Source organism: Balearica regulorum, chromosome 1 (genome assembly GCF_011004875.1).
Source record: "Balearica regulorum gibbericeps isolate bBalReg1 chromosome 1, bBalReg1.pri, whole genome shotgun sequence".
Classification (NCBI taxonomy): Eukaryota; Metazoa; Chordata; class Aves; order Gruiformes; family Gruidae; genus Balearica; species Balearica regulorum.
In genome coordinates, this window is record NC_046184.1 from 27,724,068 (window position 1) to 27,751,685 (window position 27,618).

At 46.5% G+C, this 27,618-nt stretch overlaps 2 protein-coding genes across 2 annotated transcripts in view; both read left to right on the forward strand.

The window, feature by feature from the left end:
• Positions 1-2,541, forward strand: part of ASZ1 (ankyrin repeat, SAM and basic leucine zipper domain containing 1) — a 40,975-nt gene extending 38,434 nt beyond the window's left edge. The window contains exon 13 of the mRNA XM_075742846.1: positions 1,395-2,541. Within this exon, the coding sequence (XP_075598961.1) occupies positions 1,395-1,541 (147 nt within the window). The 3' untranslated portion in view covers positions 1,542-2,541. The remainder of the gene's footprint in view (positions 1-1,394) is intronic.
• Positions 2,542-9,447: 6,906 nt separating this feature from the next.
• WNT2 (Wnt family member 2) lies at positions 9,448-27,532 on the forward strand. Its single transcript, XM_075742847.1, has 5 exons — positions 9,448-9,807; positions 11,307-11,530; positions 14,195-14,472; positions 17,388-17,652; positions 25,873-27,532. Exons 1-5 carry the CDS (start codon positions 9,728-9,730, stop codon positions 26,100-26,102), a joined length of 1,077 nt encoding a protein of 358 aa, XP_075598962.1. The 5' UTR covers positions 9,448-9,727; the 3' UTR covers positions 26,103-27,532.
• Positions 27,533-27,618: the final 86 nt, after the last annotated feature.

Sequence of the window (27,618 nt, forward strand, 5' to 3'; positions counted from 1 at the left end):
CAAAAGAAGAGGGTGGGAGAGGTCAAGGCTAGATGTTAGCACCACATCAGTCATTCTCAAACCAACACAATGACACACTCTTGTCAGATGGGGTCATTTTAAGTAATAGGCTAGTAAAAGGAATGGCTGCTGGGATAGAGTAAATGGAGCATCAGTGTCAGAAAGGAATCTGTTGCTGAACGAAGCCATGTGGAACTCGGACCTTGAGTATAATGCTACTAATGCAATTTCCTGTAGTTTAAGTAAATTTAATGTAATATAACAGCCTTCTCCCAATAAATCACTTAACACCAAATATGTTTAAGAGGTAAATTGAGGTTGTGGCAAAGAACTTTTTAGCTATTTATGTTCCTTTTTTTGCCTATGCAGAAATCAATTGTATGTATATATTTGCCTCCTGTATGTGCAGGTCAGTTATAAGGGCTGGAGGAATCCGAGTTAGGTGCCACTTGACTTTGCTCTCATCTGTACTTCAGGTTTTATAGCTGTCGGGATGAAGCACGGTGGCTGTGTACCCAGTGTTAAACATTACCCTTCTAATTACTTAAAAAATGCAGTTCCTTTTCTATTAAAGTATGATGGTGTTTTATGAATTTCACTGATGCAGACTTTAATACAAAACAATTTTGTGCTACTTAATTTGTGGTGGGGCACTCCTGAATGAGTAGAACATCAAAACATTTATTATGAGAAGTGCCAATTTAAGTGAAACAGTTGAACCTCTTAGATAATAAGTTTGTATAAATTCCCTTAAAATCTTCAGTACTGTTTGCTAAGCTTAGTCATTACAAGACTTGCCAGCAGTACATGTTATGTCTGTAGCATATAATTTTTGAAAGCACAGTAAATGAGATGGCCTTCCAAGCTTTATAAACAAAGGTAGGAATCGGGACCTAACCCTGCTGCACTTCATGACAGGGCTCCACTCAGCTTCAACATGTGTCTGAGCAGGCACTTGTAAGGTACTTTCCACTCTCCCTTTAATTTCAAGGGAGAGTAATTTGTTACATATTTAACTTGCTGTTTTAATAAACAGTTGGTTTAGTAATTAAATGGTAAAAGCTCTGGTTAAAATATTTGACCATTGAAGTTTAAATGTTTTGTTTAGATTTTTTTAGCATCTATTACCAGTGTGTTTTACTCCTGAGGAATTAAGTTTGTAAACAAACAGTTTGATTTTCTAATACATGTATTACAGAATGATTGTCAGATAAGATAAAGGTTTGCATACACTTATTTCAATTGAAGTAGGGCACAGAGAGAGAAAGAAACAATATCAATCCTAGATACATGCAGACTCTTAAGATTGGGTACTTGATCACACACTTAAGAAGCTTTCAAACTAACTTTTTTCCTTTGTTGCACTTTTTACATGAACTTAATATCTCCCTCAGCATGAGCAGAAGAATGACCCCACCCGAGTGAAACTTCCAGAAAAAGCACTCACCTTGGAAAAAAGACTAGTAAAAATGGGAGCGGTAACATTGTTTGGATTTGGTTTTTTCTTCTTTATAACTAAGTTACTGGTAAAGAAAACCTGACTTTAGTGCTATGAATAATTTTTGAAAACATGTTCACATTATGCTTCTGTTCAGTATATGCAGCTGAGCTGAAATCCCGTGAAAATTTGTGTAGTTTCTCATCGTATTTGTAGTATTTGCTTGCAGTAAGAACTTTGATCTAGAGAGAAAGTTATTAAAATATAAAACTGCTTCTTAATGTATCTTGAGGTTTTACTTTCAAATTTTTTTTTGCGTAGACTGTAGGTCTAAAATCTTATCAAAGCTGCTTTTTTGGCATAAACTGTAATTATTTCTTATTAGTTTCATTTTTACCTTTAGCTGTTGTTCAGAGGTGAACATAAGCAAATAATTCTGATTATATCATGTGTTTTTTATTTAAAATTATGATGTAGATGTGTTTTGGGGGTTGCGAGCGTTTAAAATACCTTAAGTATCTCATGCAATTTTATGTTGTTAAAGATCTTTACTCTCGTAGTTTTTCATACAAATCTACCATTTGAAAAATTTCCCAGTTAGGTGTACTTTTCTTTCTTTGTCACGATCACAAGACTGTGGAGATCCTGTTACACATTGCCTGAAAAGTTATTTCCCACTGAACTATGATATTCGAATTATACCTGAACTCTGTTTCCTCAGGGATACTTACTTCTATTAAGAGTTTCATCACATCTATTAAAAGGATTATAGCTGTCCTTTGCTGTAAGAATGCAAGCAACTTAGAAGGCATGGCAGTGTGTTTTTTCTTGGTCTGGTCTTTCACTACAGCAGCTTCATGTTTAGAGTAATTTTTTCTTAATATTTTCTCCACTTAAAAAGGTGTTTGTAATTCTGCAGTGAAATATTAATATCTGTATTTCATCTGGTTACTAAACCAGCTATGTTGGAAAAAATGGACTTGGAATAAGTAATTCAAATCACAGTTATGCTTTGGCAGACTTCAGTAAACGTCTGTAAAACTTCTGAATGTTTCTGAAGGGACATTCTTCTATCAAAATAAAACAGAAGCAGTGTAGAAAAACGTAAGCCTCAATGAGTGTGTCATGCTTTAGCTCTCCTCTGTTTTCAGAGATGTTGTGTGGCATCTTAATCTTTGATGTTCCCTCCAGAGACTAGTAATGAGAAGATAAAAACCCGAGTGCTACTCCAATTGTTGTCACAGTTGTTCTCTGCTCTTTGTTTTAGAATACTGCATTGGGCATTAGTATGTTTCCTTGTTACTGTAATTGTTTTACCTCCCTTCCTCACAGGTTTCTCCTTCAATGCAAGGAGCATCCTACAGAGTGGTGAGGCCAGAGACAAATACAACATAAGTTGGGTTTTTTTCCATTCTGTTCCCTACTTTGGGTCAGAAGGGATAAACTATATTCACCACCACCACCACCTACCAGCAGAAGTGGAGAAGTGCATGTACTATCAGCATACTGACTTGAACCAGCAAAGAATAGAAAAGGAAATACTTAAAAAATAGTTCTCTGTTTCTTGATATTACCCTATATTTAATCATGAACTAACAAGATGCATATCACAAAAGGAAGAATCCATGGCAATGGAAAAATCCATGGAAATACAAAAATCTGTAAAGTGCAGTTGTCATACACGTGGAACCTTGCATATACACAGCACTCCTTCTCTAATTAGCTCAAAATACAGTTCAAATGCAGTTCCCAGCGACAGGATGGGTCACAAGTGTTACTAAAACTTTGATATGTAGCATCTTTCGAGTTTTTTTTCTGTTGAGTGAGGGGTGGGGTTTTTCCTTCCCCCCCCTCCCCTTTTTGGGGGTTGTAAGAATGTGGGCAGGCATTTTGTTCATACGATGTTTCCAACATGTACTTTCACCTCGGTTAAGTGGAATTAGTTCAATCACTAGTAAGATTTCTGTCATACTGCCCTTGAAAAGGTTCTGTTTCTTAGCCTCACTATTCCTTACTTCTCCTCTTCAGTGAGAATATGCATTAGCATAGCCACTTCAAAGGACACCGAAAGTAACTTCCATTTCAGAAGATGCATTTCTTACCACTAGTAGATCTTGTCATTTGAGACAGTAACTAAAAATGTAAATTAAATTTGTGGAAAAAGATAAATAAAAGATTCACTTGTATGGAGGCCTTTTAAGCTAACCTTGAAGGTCTTGCAGTTGAATAGGAAATCTGCTCCAGAAAATAGTTTTATCAGTGTTTAACTAAATTACAGGTATAACAATGTGAATGATGCCATCAGTGTAAAATACCAATGAGGGAAAAAATAACGCTTGATATTTGCTGATGAATGTTTTCTAGTTTGAGAGTTACAGTAAAATACTCTTTGCAGAAATGAGTCAAAAGTCTGAACACTTGGAGTTGACCTCCAAAATGCATTTGGGAGAAGCTGGTCCTGTTAGCTCATGGATCACTTATTTCAGGTGCTTACAGTCACAATTGCAACCACACATGTGAACAGCATCTGAGTTGAACATAGGCTTTCTGCCAGTAGCATCCCTAGCATGGTGCACTGTTGAAGAATAGTGTTCCAAATGGCATAAACCACCCAGGAGAAGCAGGGGTCTTGGAATAACCATTTTGAGCTCTCCCATTAATTGATCGGTCATGAACTGTTGCGTGAGTAGGTTATGTTAAAAGCCAAATAAACAAAATTATTATAACCTACCCTATCATAAAAAATGTCTATTTTCCTATTCAGATGACAAACTCAGGCTTAAACAATTAATTTCAAGGTCCTTTATTCACTTTCACGTTGTTCCAGTGCCTCTCAAATTCTCCGTTTGAGAGGGTATCACAGTGTGGTTGCGATAGAGCAGGAAGCAAAGAGGGAGAGAGATTCCTTCAGCATCTGTCCTTTGAGCTTCGCTATCAAAATTCTCACCCCCACCAGTGCCCAGTAAGGGAGCCTTCAGATGAAAATGTCCCTGCTGAGAGGCCTCCTTCTGTAAGTCATCAAATTAAAGTCATTATCCCAGAACAGTAAGAATACAATGATTTGCACATCAATAAGGGGATTGGAGGAGAGTGCTAAAGAGCTTTGCATGCATTAAGCAGGTAAGCTGCACAGCCCTGTGAGGTATTGTTCTCCTCTCACAGTAGTGCAAATTGAGATGCGGGAAGATTGAGTGGATGGGACCTGGGGCCAAATCCTGCAGATACATCCTTGCTTAAAGATGCAGCGAGGTTCCTACTCGGAATACCATTGGATACCTAACTTCTCTTGATATGAATGAATATGCAGACCATGGCCTTTTCTGAATCTTTAGACTTATGAAAAATTAGGGCCTTGGGTGGTCCTGTGGAAATGTGAAAGAACCTAAAGAATTTTTATTTCTAATTTATCCTGCCCAAGATAAACTGCAGGTTGGATGTGTTGTGTCTCTTTCCATGTGCTTTGGGATTTGCCCTGCTCTTTAAATTTTACCTGGTCTGTTATAAGGCATTGCCTAGTTATTCCTGTTGGGTACCAGTTGTGAGTAGCAGACAGTAATTTGGGTATGTGCATTCTTAAATTGAGAAAGAGTGAGCTTTTTTATTGCATTCTCCATTGACTTAGAGAAGTGCTGTGTTTGTTTTTTCTTCTTCATCCAACTGCCTTGTTGGGTACAAAACTTAAGCTTGAGCTGCGCAGTTTATTCTTTTTCCTCTTGCCATCTTGGAACCCCTTCATGTGTTCCCCAAAGCCATAACTTGCTCATATGTGTAAGTAGATGTTTACTTGCATTTGCCTTCTCTGTTCCAGCAGTTCTGCAAAAGTTGCAGGTCATCTTTCCCAAATAAAGCTTCTATGTTATTAGTAAAGTGCTACAAATGTTGCTTTGGGCCTTACAGGGTGGAAGATCTTGAGTCTCCAGCCTTGCTAAACCAGTCCCTTTCAAAATCGATGGAATAAATCCATCTTACCTGGTGTCATGAAAGGGTGAGTAAGTGATCTGTCTGTGTTAGTTGTTCGTTTCCTTGCAGTCTGTTTTGGTATTCATATGGGAGGCCATCTTTCTGCACAGATAGAAAGCCTTGAAGGTCTAGCAGGTATCATAACTGCAGGTTTCTGCTTTGAAAGACTTTTACTGTCACTTCTTTGTTCTGGAATCATGAGGGAAATGTATATTTGGAAATTTTTATTTCCCTATTCTAGAAATAGGAATTTCCAGGTAATGGGGCTCTGTGTTTTACAGACCAGAAATGATAAGCAGTGAGGTATGAAATGGGGTATTACTGGCATTAAATGAATAATGTGATGTGTATCCTTAACAGCTTTAATAGCTGTTAAATTAGGTTTTATCCTGATTCAAATAGTGTAGTTTCATGTAATATAGAGCCATAGTACCTGTCAATGGGACTTACAGACACCCCCCTGGGAAGGATTTTCAGTTTTCTTTTAAGCTGCACTGCTGACTGCGATATATATGGCAAGATGCCTTCTACTTAAGTGTTTGGCTGGGGGGGGGGGTTCTTACTAATTATTCTTCTCAGATGAGCCTTCTATGCCTTCACCTTTTCTGAAAACAGCCTTTACTTGAAAGTCGAAATACAGGTTTAACTACATTATTTTCACTATTGTATTGAAAAACCTCAGCTGAGTTTCATACCATACGTATTCAAAGAATTGAGCTTTCAGCGTTCCTTGCTACTGTGCTGTCATCTGTATTTCTTGACTGGGTAAGAAACCGTGTATCTGTAACACTCGTTGACGGCACGTACAGCTTTGTAAGTCCAGTCTGCTTTTGCAGCAAGGGAGGCCAAGAGCCTTTCCAGGGCTGCATCAGAAACAGCATCATATCATCTGCAGGTCAAGGGTGGGATCCTTCTCCTCCCCTCAGCACTGGGGAGACCACGGCTGGAGTACTGGGTCCAGTCCTGGGTTCCCCAGTACAGGAGGGATGTGAACGTACTGGAGTGAGTCCAGTGCAGAGCCGTGAAGATGCTGAAGGGCTTGGAGCATGAGAGCTATGTGGAGAGGCTGAGAGAGTTGGGATCGTTCAGCCTGGAGAAGAGAAGGCTCAGGGGTGTTTTATCTGTGTGTATAAATATCTGGCAGGGGGGAGTGAAGGTGAAGACTGGATCTTCTCAGTGGAGCAGACCAGGAGGCTGTGGGCACAAACTGAAATGCAGGAAATTCCATTTAAATGTAAGGGGAAAAAAATCATCCTGGGTCAGACGCTGGAGCAGGTTGCCCTGAGAGGTTGTAGTGTTTTATCCTTGGAGGTACTCAAAACTGGACGTATCCCTGAGCAACCTGCTGGCTGACCCTGCTCTGAACAGGGGGTTGGACTGGAAGAGGTCCCCCAGGGCCCCTTCCAACCTCGCCCATTCTGTCGTTCTGTGTAACGAGAGAGAGTGGTTAATAGCAGTAATGGATCCAAGGTGAATTCCTGTAAGGCCAGCACAGAGCGCAGTGCTTAGGGAAGGAATCTGGACAGCAGTAAAGCTGGAATGCAGATGTGGTAAATGACTTCTCTGGAGAGGAAGGGGACAACATTCGTAAGCCGCTGGTGCGGTTGCCACAGGTAAACCCTGTTAATACAGAAGGGTATGTCAGACAAACCAAACGAGCCAACTCCTCACTGCACACCTGAGAAGGCTGGTAGCAGGGAGGGCTGTAGCCTCTGCTTAGATGGGTCTAAAATGCTGCTGGAATTTGCTGCCCTCTCCCTGGTGTTTCACTCTCCCCTGCTAATTGATCCAGAGTGTAGCTCTTAAATTTCAGAAACTGAAGTTGGCCAGCAGCTGAAAATTACAGTGTGTTTTTTTCACACTGATAATACTTTATCAAATGGATGTTGAATGCTCATCTGTTGCTTTTAGGACCTGCTGGAGTTAGTAACTGCAACTGTAGTTGCCTCTGGGCCAGTAGTACTGCTGGAGGAGCAGTGATAACGCTCCAAGCTTCGGGAGCCCTTAACCCAAACTCTTTGCAGCCAAAAGATTTTCTCATATTGGAGGGTGAGTGGATGGTTGGTTTCTGTGGTTTGGTTTCTTTTTTAAAGTAAAAGTGGGTTAAAATGGCTGAATGTTACCACCTCAAAAGTTGATACTGCTCTACCTTGTACATTTTCTTTCTGAAACACTGTATGCTCACATCTGGTTGTATGTCTATGATCTCAAGAAGTCATACTGAGTGACAGCCTGGAAAAATGATGTCTTCTCTGCGCAGTCACGCTGTAATTTGCTGCCTGAAGAACAGATCTCAAAGGGTGCTTCCTGGCTTGCTTTCTCCAGGGTTTTCACCTGAGGTTGACAGCTAAAGGCATCTGCGCAGTCTCTAACTTACTGAACAGCCTTCAGAGTTTGTCTTTGTTACAGCCAATGTGGGCTGACTTTGAACTGGGACATCTCCATCTTGTTAATGATGGTTCATTGTTTGGATGATCTGTTACCTGTAGTTGCCCAATATAGATGACACTAAGTAAAAAAGTTGCTAAATTCCTTGTTCTTGAATTTGCTTATTTGGCAACCATCAGCCACAGGGAAGTGAAGTTGGACTGCTTCACCTCGAAGCTCCGATTTATGCCCCAGCATTGCCAGTGCCTCTGCACAGTTGGTGTGCAGGCTGGTGCTAGTGCAAAAGGACAGGACAACTTTCCTCATGGCTTGGAGTTCAAGGACAGCTGCTGTCTTCTGCAGCCCTCGCCTGACTGCGTTTGTTGTGAGTGAGACACGGCTGATAGAACTGACACACTGGGGCCGTTCCGCTGGTGTGCTCTGGTTGTGTCTTGTGCTGGTTAAAGAAGCTGTCGTTCACAGCAAATGGGGAGCTGAAGAGCAGAAAGGTTCTTCAGTGGACTCTTGGGGGGGGGGGGAGAAGTTCTCATTGCACTGGGGCAACAGCGAGGAGACCTGCCCCGTGAAGAGCTGGTTTAAGGTAGGGATGAGATGAGGGGAGTGGATGCTGCACGGGTGAAGAAAGGATGGATTAAGGACATGCAGGAGGGACAGGAGGGGAAAGAGCGGTATGTGACGGGCTGACAGGCAGCGGGATGCTTCACCCATGTGTTTAGCAGCAAGAGTGCGTTTTCCCCACGCGTGGGTACGAGGGCAGGGCATCGTGTCTGGGCGGGGGCAGGGGCCGGAGCTGCCGCTTCTGCCACTCGCGATCGGGGAAGGAGCCTCTCCCGTGGGCGGGGGGGACAGGCGCCACGGCCGCTCCCGGCGGTTTCCGCAGCCCCGGAGGCATCGCCTCCCGGCTCGGCCCGCCGCTCCCGGCCGCCTCCCCCCGCTGCCCCGGGCAGGGGCCGCCGGGTCGCCGCTCGACACGGGGAAGCGGTACGGCGGCAGCGGGTCCCCCCGCCCCGGGCTTCAAGCGCCCCGACGGGGTGTGTAGCCCGTCCCGTGTCCGTCCGTCTGTCCCTCCTCCACGGAGCCCATCATCCGTGGGGTCCCGGCGGTGCGCGGGGGGGGGGGGGGGGGGGGGCAGGGAGACTCGGGACGGAGCTGCTCCGGCGCTGGTGGCCGCGGAGGAGGTGCGCGTATGCGGTGCCCGGGGGCGAGGGGAGGCGGCCCGGCGGGGCGGGTGTCCCAGCTTTCTGCTGCTCCTCTCCACGCGAAGCCGCAGACTGGCTTTGCGCTCGGTGTTTGCGGGTGCGCTTACGGAGTAATAAAGCGGTGTGGTGTCAAACCCTGAGCGGTGCCAAGTGCTGCTGGTCTTTACTAGTCGGGGTGGTCGCCGCTGGAGGCTCCGCAGCAGGTCTGCTGGCGTGTTTGAACTAACTGTCTGCTCGTAGGGTTATTGGAAAGCAACTGGCTCCTCGGGATTCCTTGCCTAATCAGAGGTGTTACCTCCTCCTCTTCCCCCAGTGTCTCTTGACATCATTTCATCCATCAGAGTTTCAGAGGAAAAAAAAAAAAAAAAAAAAAAACCACCAGCCCAAAGCAGAACCCACCCAGTCTGTGAGCAGCCCACACCAGCCCCTCAGTTTTGCTGTGACTGCAGGGAAGAGCTGGATCAGGGCAAAGATGAAGGATGGGAGTGGGGCTGAGTTCCTTGTCCTGAAGGATTTGGTGCGGGGCGAATCGAGGGGAATCCGGAGCGATGCACCGACCGGCATCCCCCGTGCCCCGGGAGGGGATCAATAAACCCTCCGGCCGTGCGTGGGGATGCGGAGGCGCTTGACCCACGGAAGAAAGAAGCTCTCAAGGTGCGTTTGCTCCTGCCAGTCAGTGTTGCTCCATGGGATTTCTTCTGCCCCCCGCAACTGACCTGATGTGGACCGAAGTGTTTCTAACATGAACTTGCTCTCTGGGATCTGGTGGTCTCTTCCCCTGGTCTTGTTCTGGGCGACCCCACCAGTCACCTCCTCATGGTGGTAAGTTGTGCAATTCCAGGAATTTTTATTTGCTCTTGGGGAAGGTGGGGTCGGATTAATTGTAAATTAGGGAGGAGGGGGGGAAGCCTCTCCCTCGCAGGCTCGTACAAGCGGAGCTCGCTTGCTGCCAGCTGCTCCGGTCCAGAAAGCCCGGCCTTAAAGCAAGCGGGATTAGACGGTCCCGGCATCTCCTTCCACACCCCGTCCCTGCTCCCCGGCCTCCTCCTTCGCATAAGCACGGAGCAGCTGCGAGGGCTGAGCGGGGCTTTCGGCAGGGCTGAGGGGCGCGGAGGGACCCTGCTTGCCCGGCCCGGCCCGGCTCGGCTCGGCGGGGGCAGCGGGGCACCTCCCGGCCGGCGCTGCCAGACCCGGCCGCTGCCCCGGCGCAGCGGAGCCGCCGGAGGGAGTGGGAGGAGGGCAGGCTCGCCGGGAACACGCCCGAGGTGCGCGGATGAAGCGCTGCTGCTGGCAGCCAGCCCTCCGCGCCCCGGCGGCTCTGGGAATTGGCTGCAGCGGGGATTTTTTTTTATTATTAATTCCCCCCCCCCTCCCCCCGCCCCGCTTCTTCCTCGCCCTCCCCATCCCCTCCCTCCTTCAAAGTTTCTCCTCGCTGAACTGCAAAGTGCAAGTGCAAAGGGTTGAAAGCCCTGCGGGCAGCGCAGGACCCCACTTGGAACGGTATTTGATCTCGTTGCGGGGCGTCCAAGCGAGCTGCAAAACACGGGGCCGTGTTATGGGTTAGAATGGAAACAGAAACCTGCCCCTCAAACTGGGGACCCCAACCAAGCCCGGACTGAAAAGTCTTGGCGTAGAAGAGGAGTTAACCAGCTTCTTACAAACCTGGGGAACACATTGAACCTTGACACTGGCTGACGCGGGATCAAAGCCTGATTTATCAGACTGAGCGTATTTCAATAAAATGACTATCTGTGGCCGTAGCCGTATAAACGTTATTTATAGCGGTGGCTTTTTGTCATGGTGTCTTTTAACTGCCACTTAAATATATTTTTTTTTTAAATCACGGTTTTAACGATTTTATGATCGTATAAAATAATGAAAATACAAGAAAAGGACATTTTCTTCTGTTTGATCCCTTCAAAAGACACCTATAGTAGTTTGGGTTTTATAAAAGGTACCTTTCGAAACATTTCAGGACTAATAGAGACCATCTGGATATGATGTAATTTAATTTTTGTCAAGGTGGGGGGTTTTTGTTGTTGGTTTTTTGTTTGTTTTTTTTTTTTTTTTAAGTACTGCACGGAGCTGTAATAGCGGGGTTTGGGGTTCTCCTTTCACGTTATTAAAAAACACAGCACCGGAGACTAATTTTAAAGGATTTCCACCAAAAAAAGCCGAGGCAGCTGCAGCTCTGGATCCGCTGGAAGAAGGCTCCTGCCCGCAGACGGGGCGCTGAGGACACCCCCCCCCCCTTCCCCCGGAGCCGGTGCCCGGGGGTCGCCGCAGACCCCCGGCTCTGCCCTGCCCCTTCCTTCCCGCAGGTACATGGGGGCCGTGGGCTCGTCGCGGGTGATGTGCGACAACGTGCCGGGCCTGGTGAGCCGGCAGCGGCAGCTGTGCCGGCGGCACCCCGAGGCCATGCTCTCCATCGGGCGCGGCGTGGCCGCCTGGACGGCCGAGTGCCAGCACCAGTTCCGCCGGCACCGCTGGGACTGCAACGCCCTGGAGCGGGGGCAGCGTCTCCTCGGCCGCGTCCTGCTGCGCAGTGAGTCCCGCGTGCCGTGGCGTGGCGTGGGAGGTGCCTTCCCGGGCGGGGCGCGCAGCGGAGTGCGCAACCTCCGCGCAGCTGCCGGCGCCTTCGGGCTGAGGGTAAAAGAGGTTTTAGGGGGGGACGGTCAGCGCTCGGCTGGCACCAACACTGGGAGTGCGACGGTAAGCGGAGGCCGCCCTCCTCCTCCTCCTCCTCCTCCTCCTCCTCCTCCTCGTACCCGTGTTCCTAGCAATGGTGAAGCTTCGTTTTACGTTTCAGGACGAAGGGAAGGGGAAACACGAAATTATCTTAGGGTCTCATAGTCAGCAGAAGAGCACATACCATAACGAGAAGTGCTATTTTGCTCAAAAACCTGTATCAGAGAAGAAAGACATGGGCAAGGTTCAGAAAAGGGGTTTGGCGTGGTAGGGACTGGCCCTGCAGTTCCCAACTTCTCAGTTTTTCATTGTGTAATGTACCCCCAAAGTAAGGGCTACAGAGAAACCGAGGTGCCAGCATGCAGCAGTTGGGCAGAGGGCTTTCCAGCACAGCCCACCCTGCCTAGGGAGACCAGTACCCTGGGGGGCCTGAAAGAGGCAGCCCACGGCCAAAGAGGATCCCAGTGCACTGGCATGGCAGAGGACAGGCCGGATCCCGCTGGAGCGTTTCCCCGGGGAAGCGCAGCAACAGGGTGCAGTCCCGCCTGGGCTGTGCTGCTTGCGAAGTGTGGGGTGAGGTGTGGGGTCTGTGCCAGCGCCGGGGCAGCGCTGCCCTCCAGGCCCATAGCCCCCCTCTGCGGGGGGTGTGACAGCTGGTCCCTCAGGTCGGGCTCCAGCGGAGAGAGAAGTGGGGACGCATCGGATAGGGGTGAGCCAGGCCTGTGCAGACCCTGGGCAGCTGAGGACTACAATGTGCTTCCCACCCTGAGGGAGGATGGTTAAGTAAGGTGGTAGTGTCATCTAAATGTTGGACTAAGGCATCTGGTGAGTCTTCAGAGAGCTTGTATTGTCCTTTTGATGCAAAGAAAGGGCTGAGATCTGTTACCGAGCCAGGATGTCCCTATCCAAGTGCTAAACGTGTTGAGATTCTTCTAAACTGTAGCTCTTTTCACCAAACGCCACACCTGGGCACAGAGCCCTGGCACACAGCTGGTGGGGCTGGCCCTACCCTGGGACTGGTGTCCCTGGGATGTCCCCAGCACCGTTCGAGAGCCTCTCCAGGCTGTGAGCAGCGTGGCACCTGCGGGGAGAGGAGGAGGAGGAGGAGGAAAGTACCCCGGGGCCATTGCCCCAGTGGTGGGTATGGGGAGGAGGATAGGAGCCACTGGGCACGCTGACCCAAGCAGTGGGATTTCATCCACGGAGCATCATTCGGTGCCAGGCTCCACTGCTGGTAAATGGTTCCCGGAACCAGCTTCATGTTCCCTTAGCAATTATTTGTGAGTAACCAGTAACATCACCCATCAGCTGAAGTTTTCAGTGAGGTTTGTCTGACACTCAGGAAAACACGTCTGGCAGAACATGGCCTAATTCTGATGAGGCTATTTCATAAAAAAGTAAAAATGCATTTTTTCCAAGAGTGAAGTTTTCACTGTTGGCTCATGGGAGAGAATTTAGAAATACTAAATAATAAGTTACATAGTGTAGTGCTGCCCCTACAATAAAATCACAGGTAACATTCTCTCTTTAGGGTCCTACTTTACTGTGCTAACATTACTTAAGGTTTCATGTTCTTCAGACAGGTCTTTCTCACTGCTAGCGGACTTAGGTACTGCACAAAAATCTACTTCTCACTCTTTCCATGCTAAAAACCTTTAAAAATATTGAAATATTCCATTATCATAAATAGAGTTGTGCCAACATATGACAGCTCTGTATTGTAAATTACTACCTCTTAAAATAAATGTAAGCAATTACTATATCAAAATTCATACCCAATAGCTTCAGAGTAGGCATAGACTAGAAATTGCCGATTATCTTTGGTACAACAAAGTATCTTCGCTAAGAGTAGGGAAAACTGCCCGAGCAGCTGGCGTGTGGAAGTCGCAGCTGCCAGGCCAAATCCTGCCTCAAGCATGACACAAGCAGTGCCATTGATTTCATGGAACTTGTTTGTGTGAATTACGGTTACCGGGCTTGGTTCTGGGCAGAAAATTTAATTTATTTTCAGAAAATAACACCCAAGATTTCTCCCTACCGCCTTTTAAGCAGGAAAGTCTATTCCAAGTGCTTTGGAAGAGGAAAAGCTAGTTTCAAGAGTTATTTGCAATATTTTGCAATGTCTGTGTTGTTCCAGTGTCCCTATTTAATAATTTCTTAAATCTATCTCTGAAATAGCACTTCATATATTGTTCTAAACCAATGAAACATGATAGAAATACCAGCTGTCCTATTCACTTATCTCTACAAAATATCTAATCTGTGAAAGTATATTAATCAATATCAGAAGCAAATGTTTAATATTTTCCAACTCTAACACTATATTGATGAGTTTTTACCAGGGAGGGGTCCAAGTTTAAGCCATGACTAATTCTGGCTCCAGGGAATGTGCATTTGTGAAGATTTCAGCCCAGTTTTTATCTTTTGCTCAGCAAAAAAGTCCAGGCTAACTGGCTGGAGTTAGGATAGCCACTCAAACTAACTACCCCAATGATTTTTAAAGCGTCTTTTTTTGTTTCAGGTAGTCGGGAATCTGCTTTTGTACATGCCATCTCCTCCGCTGGAGTTGTTTTTGCCATCACCAGGGCATGTAGCCAAGGGGAGTTGAAATCCTGCTCCTGCGACCCCAAGAAGAAAGGCTCTGCCAAGGACAGCAAGGGCCATTTTGACTGGGGTGGCTGCAGCGATAACATCGACTACGGCGTTAAATTTGCCAGAGCCTTCGTGGATGCCAAAGAACGGAAAGGAAAAGATGCAAGAGCACTGATGAACCTTCACAACAACAGAGCTGGAAGGAAGGTGGGTGTCTGTCCCCCAAATGCCTGGAGATGCTCTCAGTGAGCTCTCGCAGGTCTGGGGCACGTATCGGTTGGCCATTCTGACTGGTTTCGGCGGTTAGGAAGCGGTTTGGGATGAGCAGGAGACCGAGATGCTGTTTCTGTCTCCCTTGGAGGTTCAGCGTGGCAGAGACCTCCAGACTGAGCGCAACTGCTTGACAGTGCTCCCATCTGAGTCAGCTCAGGGGCTCCTCGTGTGGGAAGTTAAGCACGAGCCCAAGTTGTTGCAGGACCTGTTTGGATGGAGGTTTTGTTTTGAGCCTAATCCTTATATATGGAGGAGTTTTGGTTAATAAAGAACGGAAATTCCTAAGGGAGGCTGAAGACCATACGGAAAAACAGGCTTGACTATTAAAGAGCAAATTCCAAATAGCTTTGGAGGAAAAAACCCACCATGCTGTCCGCTCCTGTATGTATATGGTAAACCTAAACACAAAATGAGCAGACATAAAATACAATTATTTCACGTTTTAAGAAAATAAATCCAAAATACATGTTCTTCCAAAAGGCATTGGCCTTGGGGCATGATCTGCTCTAAACAAAACCCTTCTCCATAACATTGAATTTCAACAAGAAGAGTCTTTACTTTTTTATTGTAGGTGAGTAGAAGGAGTAGTTGCCGGACATATTGCCCGCTGCTGGTGCAAGGGCTGAGGAAAACACGCACTAACATTTTGTGGTGGTAGTTATAAATAGTAAGAATAGTGCATGAAACTGGAATGTGCCGATTCATTATCCAAAACATACTAAAAATTTGCTGCATCCAAACCATCTGAATAACACAGAAAAGTATTTTCTAGTGCTAGATCAAGCACTTCTAAAATTAATCTTAGAGACTTCTTGTTTCTTGTCTTTGGTTTTCCTTAATATACATTCAGTAGGAAGTAAATGGTTCATATTCTGATCTTTTTGTATTAAAAAGTTCCCTTTATAAACTGTAAAATTGTTCTATATTAACTAGCCCTTATTAGAAGAAAAGATCCAATTTTAATGAATTGTACTGCAAGTAGATGATTTTCCTGATAAATATTTCTCCATCAACATCTTTCCTCCACCTGTTTACAACCAGCAGGTGTAATTACTATGTAATATAGATAGATGAGGCTATTCAGATCAGTGCTATGGCTGTATTTATGTTACTGTTCAAAAGAGACTGCAGTCTACAACATAAGCAAGGACTTTATTGGGTGCATTAGCCCCATGCTGGGAAGTACTTTCTGAAATAGTTGAGTAACTTAGTAAGTTTAAACAAATATATATGCCAAATAATAACAGAGTACTGGTAAGCAGGCAGTTGTTTGGGTTGTTTGGGGTTTTTTTTAGAAAAAAATGATAAAGAGACTGTAATAAATGTGTTTAGTTAAAAATAATCAACACATTCTCATATGCTTTAGGACCTGCTTTATAGAAAGGGATGCTGGTTTGTACCCACAAAGCAGGTTTAGCTTTGCAGGGATCTCACTACCTCAGCCCACCCACAAGCCTGGCATTCGGATCTGGGGAAGACCAGCTGTGCCCTTGGCTTTTTCTCATCCTCAAAAGGGGAGGCCTGTGTTGATAGGTTTCTTTTAAAACTAGACTATCAATTTTTACTAATTTATAAATACATTGAATAAATATTTATAATAATCCCATAGGAATCATACAAAATAATATACATTGTCACTGACCAAAAAAAAAGTCCTGCATCCTTATGTGCTGCTTCTGCTATTTCACGGCTCAGTCCAGCAAGTTGTTTTAAATGTGCGAGTAGGTTAACTTCTTCCTACTCAGATAATTAAAACCAAGCATCTGCTTAAATCCCTTTCTGAGCAGAATCCCAGTTTTGTGATAGTACCACTGGCAACAAAATGGGGCTGTTGGGAATGCCAGTGACTTCTTTGAAGTAGTCAAATAGTTTACAAGTTGGAAAGAAAGAAAATTAGAAGTACTTTGGGTTTATAACACATTTATTCTCACTTTATTACTAAGTGCTTGACTGAAAAATGCCACCCCACTGTGCATCGGTCTCACTCCTAGTCATGGAGCTTTTCTCTCTCTTACCTTCCCCCCATGATGCTGTTCCTCTTGTACAAACTCTAAAATGTTCATATTTCATGAACCCTTAAGGCATAATATTTATAGACCAAATATCTGTATCTTCAGAATTAGGAATAAATTATTTATTGTATATGAACCCATCTGTTGTTCTCCAACATCATACAGATAGCTTAAATGTCTGAGATGAAGCTGAAATGGCTTTAATGCTACCCAGACATTAAATTAATGGTGAAGATGGTCTCTTCAGTGCAAGCTAATGAAGGTCTTATTCTAAAATGTTTGTTAAAAGGTTTATGAGCACTTTAAAAATACCATATTTTAAAATTTTGTGTAGACCAGATGCCTAGCCCAGGTATGATGCTTTGCACAGTCTCTGCAAAAGCATTTAAACAGGAAAAGCCTATGTATGTCTAGGCAGTATTTGAAACACTGTTCAGGGCAAAGGGCAACTTGGCGAAGGCGAGCTAGAGAGGGTCAGCATGGCGATGCTTGAGCTGGAATGATGGGGAAAGGGGTTGAGTGATTCTGTCCATTTTCCAGATGGTTTCCTACTGTCCAGTCTGTGTCCTAGCGTTATGGACCATCCCAGTCCTCGGGATGACTGGCAGGAGCGGGAGAGGTAAGCCCACCAGCCAGAGGGTTGTGTGTACGGTTGAGTCAAGCAACCAGAGCAGACCAACCATGTGGGGATGACTTGATGCTACCAGTGGGTGTCACTACAGACCGTGATTTGGAGACCCATTGCAAGCCTGGCATTACAGGATGAATGGAAAAGGGCTGAGAAGCATAAATTACAGTTTGTTTTACCTGTGTATATTTTACTGCGTTTCTAAACAGGCCGTGAAGCGGTTTTTGAAACAGGAGTGCAAATGTCACGGTGTGAGTGGATCATGCACTCTAAGGACCTGTTGGCTGGCCATGGCAGACTTTAGGAAAACAGGAGATTATCTGTGGAAGAAATACAATGGAGCGATTCAGGTGGTCATGAATCAAGATGGCACGGGTTTCACTGTGGCTAATAAGAGATTTAAGAAGCCAACTAAGAATGACCTGGTTTACTTTGAAAGCTCTCCAGACTACTGTATCAGGGACAGGGATGTAGGTAAGCCTCTATCGTTACATGTGAATGGTTTTATTTCAGATATTTGTACTTTAAAGGTCAAAAATTATCATTATTGTTGCGTGTGTGTATATATATATAATCCATGCATGTAACCAGCAGGAAACAGGCAGGAAGATGTTTTGGAAGGACAGCTCTGTACAAGAACAACAGCTCCCTAGATGTACGACAGCCAGTTGTTCTAATATAATTCAGCAGTTTCTTCCATATGCTATGGAGCCCTGGAGATGCTGCAAGGCAAAAGCTGCTTTTAGGACAAGTTTGCGTTATGCTCTGGAGGCAGGTCCATACCATACACAGCCATGTACATGCTTGTATCACACAGCTCACTCGAGACCTGCCAGGTGTAACTACAGCAGCCCCAAGTCCCATGATGTCCCTATGATGCCACCTGCAGTTGTGTTGCTTCTCTTCCGTATTGTTACACTACTGCTGCAGACTCCCAAGGGACCCGTGTCCTCCTTTACCTGCACGTTCCCCACAGCTCGCTGTGGACCGGGGACCCCCTAGTTGTAGACACACCTCTCCCCATCGGTAACGTAGGAGGTACGGCAGCTTGGTGCAAACCACGCTTGCACCAGTCAATGCAGCTGTCGGTAACGTGGTGCAAGGCAGCTGGAGGACGTGCAGGTGGGTGGAAGGATAGAGGTTGCTGGGGCACAGCACTCTGCGTCGAGTGACACAGCTGTTTATTCCTCTTTACCAGACAGTGTTGGCTCCGCCTCTGATAACTATCGTATTTTCTGAAGAGTCGTGCCAGCCCCAGTGGGAAGAGGTAAAGTTTCAGGGCTGCTATTAACACTGAATTTTTCTGCTTTCAGAGATTTCAATAGACACACACTTAACAACGTTACAGGACTCAAGGCATTGCCAAGCACCAGGAATCCCGCTAACGGTTCTTGACCCGTGTATAGTATTTCCTGATGTGGCAATTAGAAACTAGCAACTAGAAAACCAGAAATTTGGGAAAGAGAGCCAGACTGAGTAATGTACGAAAGATGTTGTGGAACTAATTAATAGGTTGTATAACGTACCAGATTGCACCCGGTATGACGTATCTGTAAGTATCTGGATAGCAATGCGGCTCAACTGTTTTTGGCACTGCTGCGTATTTACAATCCAAGTTTACTTGGAATAAGCATTGCAAAACAACTGTACTTAAATAAGAACAATATGTGAAATCCTGGTCATGTACGATTGACTTCAGTGAACCCAAATTTCATTCAGTATGCTTATATTGTATAGTGTTTCTGGTTAGTTGAGTAGTCAAGGTCATTTTAAATGTTATTTATGGCTCTTGCAGGTGATACTTACGACCTGCACAAGCACGTATTGTTCCTTGAATAGTGACCGATACTGTAAAATGTAATAGTTTAATCCAGATGATTAAATGGGCGTTTTGTGGCATTGTGCAGAGACTGACTTTGCAGACTAGGATTTATTCAAAATTTTATTTCTTGAAGTTACCTCGTTCATTGTAAAACCCATGATTTCTTTCCCCCAAAAGAGAGCCCGTACACGACCCTCTTCTACGTCAAGGAGCCATTTAGTGATCTCTTTGTAATAAGCCTAATCTCATCTGTCAGACTTGTTATTGTGGAGGAGAGTGGGCATTTTTCATGGCGGTGTGTCACACTTGCTTGCCTGACACTGCCAAGCCAGCCCAGAGATGGCAGAGTCTGACATGTGCTTTGGCTCAGCTCAAGATAAGGCTGCGGATGAGGCGGCGTTTCTTTGATGCCCAGAATTCAGAGAATGTGGCTGTTTGGAAGAGCACATTTTTGGCAAGCTGCAGTAAACCTTTAAGGGGATGCAGGATGCCCGGCTGCTCGCGTGGAGCAAAGACAGACTCAGATGAACAAAAACTGATCTGGCTTTTTTCCTTTCTTACCTTCATTTTGCCCTGTTGAGCGGTCCGGAGTGTCAGCCCTGTTAAATGACTGGATCTGAAATGAGATTATGGAAGACTGAGTTTGGAAATAGGTGGGGAGCATCTCAGCGTCAGCTACGTGTAATACCACAGCGCTTGAGTATGTCCTTGAATACAGTTCTGCCTTTCATTCTCTGGGGAATTCAGGCAGTTAAGTGCTTCAGGGGAAAAAAAAAAAAAAGTCTATCTGGAGATTGGTTAGTATCGGGACTGAATGAAGGATTCCTAGAGCAAGTCTTATGAAGTGTCATGACTTGACCAGGAGGCGGCTTCACAAATTGTAAAATGACCAAACCAGTGTGCTCTGTGGCTTGGGTGTGCTGACATATATGAACCAGGAAATTAAAGGTGCTATGGGGTCGTATTATCAGCAGCTGATCCAAAAAACCAGATACCTCGTCTTCTCCCATCGGACCTTGTAGTGCTGGCTCTTCTCTCTGGTGGTTGGAGGTTGCTGGGACTGAATACACCCCACTGGGTCTGGCGTTCTGTCTGGGGGAGGCAGCTGGACATACATGGATCACCTCCACAACATGTAAAATGTGATATTACTATCTTTTTTCCTAGAAGGAAAAGAGGAGTCATTGCTTTTGGGAGAGATATAATATATGGAAATCACTAATAGCAACTCAATAGCAAGAGAAGGTAATAACGCTACCACCTCTTGTCTAGCATTAGGATTTCATGACTTTTAGAAAAGGCCCAAAGGAAGACTTTTCAGAAGTGTTCAGGATTCACTTAACTCTGCTCACATAGGTGCTGAAATAATTTTTACTTACAATTTTGTACTCATCATTTGATAGAAAGAGAGGTAGGACATCTCAGAGGGCTTTTGAAAATCTTGTCATGAACTTATAAATTTTGCCACACTTTGCGTGGTCTTCCCTTATATCACCATAAATTTCCAGCTCCCAAAACCAATACAAGCATACCCAGGACTACACAGGGAGAGAGCTGTGAGAAATGATAAAGCTGTGAAGGGAACTAAAGTGATGACTACCCAAGTGGCAGTCCCACTGTTGCACGTACTGTCTTACCCTGAATGTGTGTTCATAGAAACTATATCAAAGCTGTGTAATATCTTACTGCAAAACCCACAACATTTTACAATAGGTTTATTAAAACTTAATTGGTACAGAGCAACCAAAAACCTTAGGCAGTGTTTGAGCGAAGCCTCTTCCTGCAGGGAGACCCCCACCAAAGCGTGTAGAGCAAGCTGAGCTCAGCTACATGCGTTGAGGTGGGGCATATGGAGCGGAGAGGTTGCGGAGAGGTGGAGGTGATGGGTGAATGGCAGGATGGCGTTGGTGAGCCCGTGTTGACTATTTGCAACTGTTCTGGTAGCAACAAGGCTTCAGCTGCGTGAAGGTGGTGGTGGAGCAAAGAGGCAGGTCGTGTCTACGTGCAGATGGTCTCGGGCTGCTGCAGCAGTCCTTCAGGACCTGCTGCAAACCCCTGCGCCGTGTGCTTCAAGTCATCCGTAGGTTTCTTCTGACACTCACGTGGTCCCGGTTTGGGTGCTATCAAAGCCAATGTCACCACTTCTGCCTGCCTACCTGGATTGTGGTGGCCATCTCCTGTGTCCCCAACAGGCAGATGGGGTGCTGCGGCTGTGTCTGAGGATCCTCCACACCTGGTGTCCTGGTGGAAATCACTGTGGAGATGCATGTGCAGTGCTGCAGGCAGCCCCATGGAGCTGTGCATTGGGTGACAAATCACGTGCCAGGGTGATCTGCTTCGGGTCCTTCACAGGATTATTCTTGTGTTATTTCCCTTGCTGCCCCACGTAAAGCATTTGATGCATTTTTGAGATGAATGAGGCCAACTCTGGAGTGAAAGTAAAATGTGAAACTGAAGTATAGCCTGCAAAGTATTGGTGTTGGGCAAGATGTACGTGCTTGAGGTATGTAACCCATGGAGAGAAACCAATCTTGATCTATGTCAAAAACTTCTCACTGAGGTTAGCCGCATACAGTCAGTCCCTGTGCGACTTCTTGGCCCGTATCTCCCAATTTACGCGTTGCAAACATGTTGGGTGCAGTCCCAGCCCCGTGCAAGCTGACAGTGGAGCTTGCGATGACTTCCATCAGGGCAGCTCTCCTCCAAGCACCATCCGGCATGGGAGCAGCGCAATCGCCCCGAGAGCCTCCGGGAGCTGAGAGGTTATGACAGCTATCGATGGCTATGGAAATCAGAGTGAGACACATGTTTGCTCTAAACTGAATGCGGATAAGCTGCTTTTATCAGCACGTTGCCGTCTCTTTGTTGCTGGCCTGGGAAATCCCAAATCGCAGCCCCTCCAGACAAGGCTGCCTCCGGCGCGCTGCCTGTCCTCGCCAGCCCTGATGTGCTGGGGTGTTGTATGTAGGTTCCACGTGAATCTTTCTTGATTGAAAAAGTAGCTTCACAGCTACTTTTCTGTGAATATTTCCTTCTTCTGCCCCCCAAATGCTTGTGTGGAAACTAGTTTATTGTTGTTGGGAATCTGACTGCCTTTTTTTTTTTTTTTTAGGTGAAAGTTCAATAATTTAACTTTATTACTCAAGGCCACATTTTTAATCAATAGAAATAGAAGGGGAATTCTCACATTATAAAGGAATAAATTCATTTTAGTGCTTTAGGAATAGGGAAAAATATTTTTCAACTTACCATATGTTTGCTTAAGAAAACAACTGTGCAAACCAAGAAGAAAAGATTTGATGTACAGGCTGTAAAGTTGGCAGCGTTCAAAGCTGTGGATGTCTTGGCAGGTATAATGTTGTGTGTCGGCATGGCAATTCCGAAACTTGAACTAAAAACAAAGAGGCTGCACGAAAGCTTTTTACAAGTTAGAACACACTCCTGCCTCTTAAGTGCTGAGGAGGTGCTTTACAGGCAAAGCTCAGCAAACTCGGCTGTGTTTTGTTCAGTGTCTTCTGCTGTCTGCATCACCTGGGTATCTGAGTGCCCGCCAAGGAGCGCAGTAACTTGCCTGGCCGCTCGCTGTCAGTCGTTGCTCATTTTCCTTCTCACGAGAGAAGCTGCAGAGATGCTGAAGATGCTGTTTGAACGTTGGTTTTGCTCAGAAACTAAGCCTTGTTTGAGCTTGTTTTCTCCTTTGTCACATCCTGTGGATATTTTAGTCACCTCTCCAAATGTTGTAGGATGGGCAGTATCAGATGGTACCAGCTTCTGACTGTCTGTTAGCGGCTGAAATAATTTTGGTTTTGAAGTCAGCGGCAAAACTCCTGTTGAAACCAGCAGATGTATCCCGCTCGGGTTCTCCTTTGCTGCTGTGCGGTTTTCCCAAACATCTGGAAAGGAGAACTTTGGAGTTGGGAACTAACCCATGCCTCGGCCGAGGAATGCGGTCAGACCTTCCCAGGGCAGGTCCTGCACCTCATCGCAGCCGAGCGTGATGCCCCGCGCCTGGCCGCACACGGGGGGACACGGGAGGGTCTTCCCTCACCCCAGCAGGCAGGCGGCACGGCCCCGCTCTGCTCCTGGTCGGGAGGCACGCTGAGGTGGAGAGCGGCTTTGCTTTTCCTCCGATGGAGGAGTGACGCTGGTCCGGCCGCCGTGTGACGGTGGCACAGCGAAGGCCATCGAGCATCCAGCTCGTTTCACACAAACCAGACACAGAGAGCAAAGCACCAAGTGGTTTGAAGTCTAACCCAAATCACGGTTGTTGGAGATTACTGTCCTAGGCGTGCTGCGTTACGCAGCCCCAGTGCTCCGGGACTTTGGGGCTGGCCCAGAGTAAAGCAGCACGCGGAGCAAGGGGGGATCAGACAGGAGTGAGGGGGAGCCCATGCAGGGAGGTAAGCGGGAATTCCAACCAAATTCCTAACGCAGAATATTAATCACACGAGTTGCAAGCTTGGCCTTTGTACTTCTTTTTGTCTGAGCAGAGAGGGCAGGACAAGCCCCTCCTGAGGTGGTTATTCAGTTGTATTTGGCAGAGGCTGGGATGTGGTGAATATTGCTGTGGGCTGACACAAGCACCAGCACTTACGTTCGGATGTGCCGGCTGTTTGCGCAGCATCGCGGATGGAGGAGAACGTGGTAGCCGGGAAGCAGGGTTTGGTTTGTTTTCTGCCACAGGTTTCCTACGGGATCACAGGCGGATCACGTAACTCTGCATCCTCCTGACTCCTCGGCCCTGCCTACATCAGGGGCATGGGAGGCCACAGGAAATCTCTCTTCCCCCAGTGTGGAGTGACTCCTGAAGAAAGGATTCCTGCTAAAGGCTTTTGGCCTTACTGCTTTGCCTGTCGTGCAGGTTGCCGTGGTGCAGCTGGCCTGGCAGAGACGGCTGCGTGGCAGAGGGCTGGCCGGGGGGGTGTGTGCCCGTGTGGGTTGTTGCTGGTGGTTCCTCTCCTCCCTGGGATCCCCTGCATGGGATCCGGGTGTCATCACCGGCCGCAGGGACAGAGACACAGAGTTACTGCCGGTTCCCTGGTGCAGGGCATGTGCCTGACACAACACAACACTGGTTTTTACATCAATGTGATGTGCTCCCCCAAGTAGCAGAGACTTTAAAGTGCTGTTCAGCTGCCTCCCCAAGGCAGAGTGCTGGTCCATGGGCAGCAGCATGAGCAGGCTTGGACCCCAAGGAGATCTAGGATTTGTCAGGCTGCAGGTGCAGGAGCCTGTCTCTGGCTGTGGTCAGCGTGTCTTCTCCTCCCTCTGCCTTTTCCCTCTCGGGTGGCTCGGCAGGTCTCCACCTGGCCGGTGCCACAGCACCTTTGTGGCTCAGGACCCCAGTCCAGGGCTGCCATCTCTGCCATTGGCCACACAACACCCTGCTGCTCTGCCTGCAGCAGACCTGGGCCAGCGATTTGATATCAAAGCTTTCCAGGCGTATCCTTCTACCCAGTGAATGTTTACATAAATACAGGAATACAGAGAGAAGGCTGAGATGCCTTCTGGGGACTGAAACACTCCTCTGGGGCAGCAGGTGAAGCCTGACCTGACTTAGATGCAAAAAGAGCAAAACATCCCCCACCATGGCTAAATCAGTCCCACGAAAAACCACGGTCTGAGAAGGTGACGTTACTCAATGCCTGAGACCGCTCGCTGCCTCAGTGCTTGGGCCCAGGCCTGAAAAGACACGACGTCTCCTTGGTGCTGGGGACAGTGGGGGAGAGAGGAACAAGTGGTGCTTCAGTGAAGCTTAGATTTTTTAATAATTACAGGCTAATACATCTTGATGTTTATTAATTAATATTGGTTTGCTGTCCTAGCTCATGCAAATTTGAATTAATGTCTGCATGTATTTTTTTCTTTAAGAAGGTAAATGGTTCACGTTTGCCGTACAGCTGTGAATACACTTTGTAAAATGTTTCCAGTTACTTTAGTGACGGCAGTCAATATTTAGGGAATCCTGTTTTGGCCAAGAACAGAAGAATGGAGCTATAATTGGGTCTAGGGAAAATGTCAGAACAGTGTTCATTTCATGGATGTACCTGAAATCGATTTATAGTAGCAAGACATGAGAAATTAGGTGAAACAATGAGCATTCATGAAGTTTTCAGACGGATTGTAATAATCTGTCAACAGCTGTGGTATAGATACAAAAGGGAACCCTAAGATAAGTTTGTATTAGATGAGCAGCAGCTCCCATGTGGTACAGTAGCTGCTCAGGCTAAGAGATGCCTTGAAGATCCACTCTTCAGCTGCCACCAGCACCAGTGGACACGGGGGCCATGGGTGGACGCAGCGGCGATGCCAAGTGGTTCGGGTGCTTCTGTGCTCGCTTCTGCAAAGACTTTAATCACCAGCAGCACCGTTACTCTGCCCATCGTGTCCCTTGCAGGCACCAGATGTGGTGGTCTCCTCTTTCCCAGACCTCCGCTGCGGAGCCCACCAGCTCACGAGCACCGGGGGGGTGCTCCTCGCGGGCACCCCGTTTCACACAGCCTTGGGAGACTGGACGCAGGGGGCAGAGGGGGCTGCACGGCTGCCTTGGGGGGCTATCTGCTCGCTGGAGAGGAAAGAAGTGCTACGGAAAGGTGAAGCAAAGCACAATAATACTAATGGAATCAGGCAGAGCCTTGAAGTATTTGGTCTGTTTTACTTCTCATCTCCAAAGCTGATTTTCTGCATAAATTTGAGAACTGGAGAACAATTTTACCTTATCATAGGCATTTCTCTGGCTTGATATTGAATCCCAGGTGACGTGATGTTGAAGTGTCAAATACATTGCTAATTATGGCTCTATACCTATTTTCATATGCTTTCTGTCCTTTCTTAAAATCCAGCTCTTGACCTTTCCTGGATTTCCTTTGTAGGGTCCCTCGGGACAGCCGGTCGGGTTTGTAACCAAACCTCCCGCGGCATGGACAGCTGTGAAGTGATGTGCTGTGGGAGAGGCTATGACACCTCCCGTGTCAGCAGAATGACAAAATGCGAGTGCAAATTCCACTGGTGTTGTGCTGTGCGCTGCCAGGACTGCCTAGAAGTGGTAGATATTCACACCTGCAAAGCTCCAAAGAGCGCTGGCTGGATCTCCCGGACGTGATGCACAGGCTACTGATGCTTGAGGAGGACCACAGCCTTTGCCCTTCCTGGTCCAAGCAGGGAACACGTCTGAGGTCTTCTCTACTTTTATGCCAGTTTTGCCTTTGTCTTTCATTGCACAGAAGCTGCTGAATAATTAATGCAAACTCTGGAGCATTTACTTCCAATTTCTGCATGACAGTGTTGCTGCAGAGTTGTCTGTGCATAAACTGATGCAGCTCTGGAAGGACGTACTTCTGCCGGGACTCTTCCAACCAACACGCAACTCTCCTCTGGACTCCTTGTGGCAATTCACTCCTGCCATCAGGAACACCGCAAGACACAAAGATGGGGCATTTCGTACGAGACCACCACCACCAACTGCATGGGCTGGGCTTGCTCAAGCATCTTCCAAAGGATCTTGTGCTGGCCACAGCCGTGCCCTGGGTACAGAAGTGCTCGTGAGTTTGAGCACCAGTTGGTGATTCCTCCATGAGAGAAAATTTGGGGCCAGGCTGGGTGAAAGGCTTTACCAGAGGGGTGTTTGTCCATCCCCTGGGGACTGGAGGTTGCAGAGAGGTGGCCACCCTGGCCACCATGCTGTGGCTTCTCATGGGGGCAGAAATTGGCCCACAGCGAAAAGCAAACTGCAGGAAATGTATTCAACCGCAACATTTTCATAAACTATTAAAGAATCAAAGCAAATGTTTTAGTTATGTATTTGTAAAAACGTGCCTTAAAAGCTTTTAAAAGGTCATTAATATTAACTGCTGAGGGGTTTTGTGAGCTGAAGGATCGAAGAGATTTGTCTCTCAGCCTAGTGAGAGCTGGGTATGGGACACTCAACTACCTGAGGGGAAGGTTTTCTATTTTTCACTTACTGAATAAGCAGAAAAAAGTTTGCAGAAAGCTGATGGAGAAGGCAATACCTTGTCTCAGTAATGATCGGGTTTCTATAGAATCTATCAACTTCTGTTGTCTTTTAAATTTAATAAATCTATTAAATGTGTTCAGAATGATACTTTCCATTCAGATGGGGACTTCCAAATGAGATTTTTTTTCACTGAATACTTTCTGCTAAAACTTATGCCTGTGATCAAGGGCGGATTGGCCTCTCATGGAGGCAGTTACAGGTTGTGCCAGGTCACAGAAATCACAGCCTCACTGGGGAGGAGCTGGGTCAGAGAGGGACCAAGCAGAGACCAGCAAGTGAGCCAACACGAAAGGTGGGGCCTATGCTGATAAGTCTAATAAGGGTCTGGAAAAGCACCCACGAAGTGCAGAGGCAGGCAAGGTAATGAAAAAATAACGTGGGAAAAGGAGGTTGAACGGGTGATAGAACATATTATAGATGCAGGTAAAATTTCCATATGAAAATGAAAAAGACTGGAGGAACCTTAGCGGGTACAAACAGTGCATGAAAAAGTAATATACAAATAGCATACCGTGGCAATAAAGTGAGTACTCTGGTTGTTTGTTGTGTGTTGGGTTTTTTTTAAAGAATATTTTAAAAGAATGGTTTGGGGTTTTTTGCATTT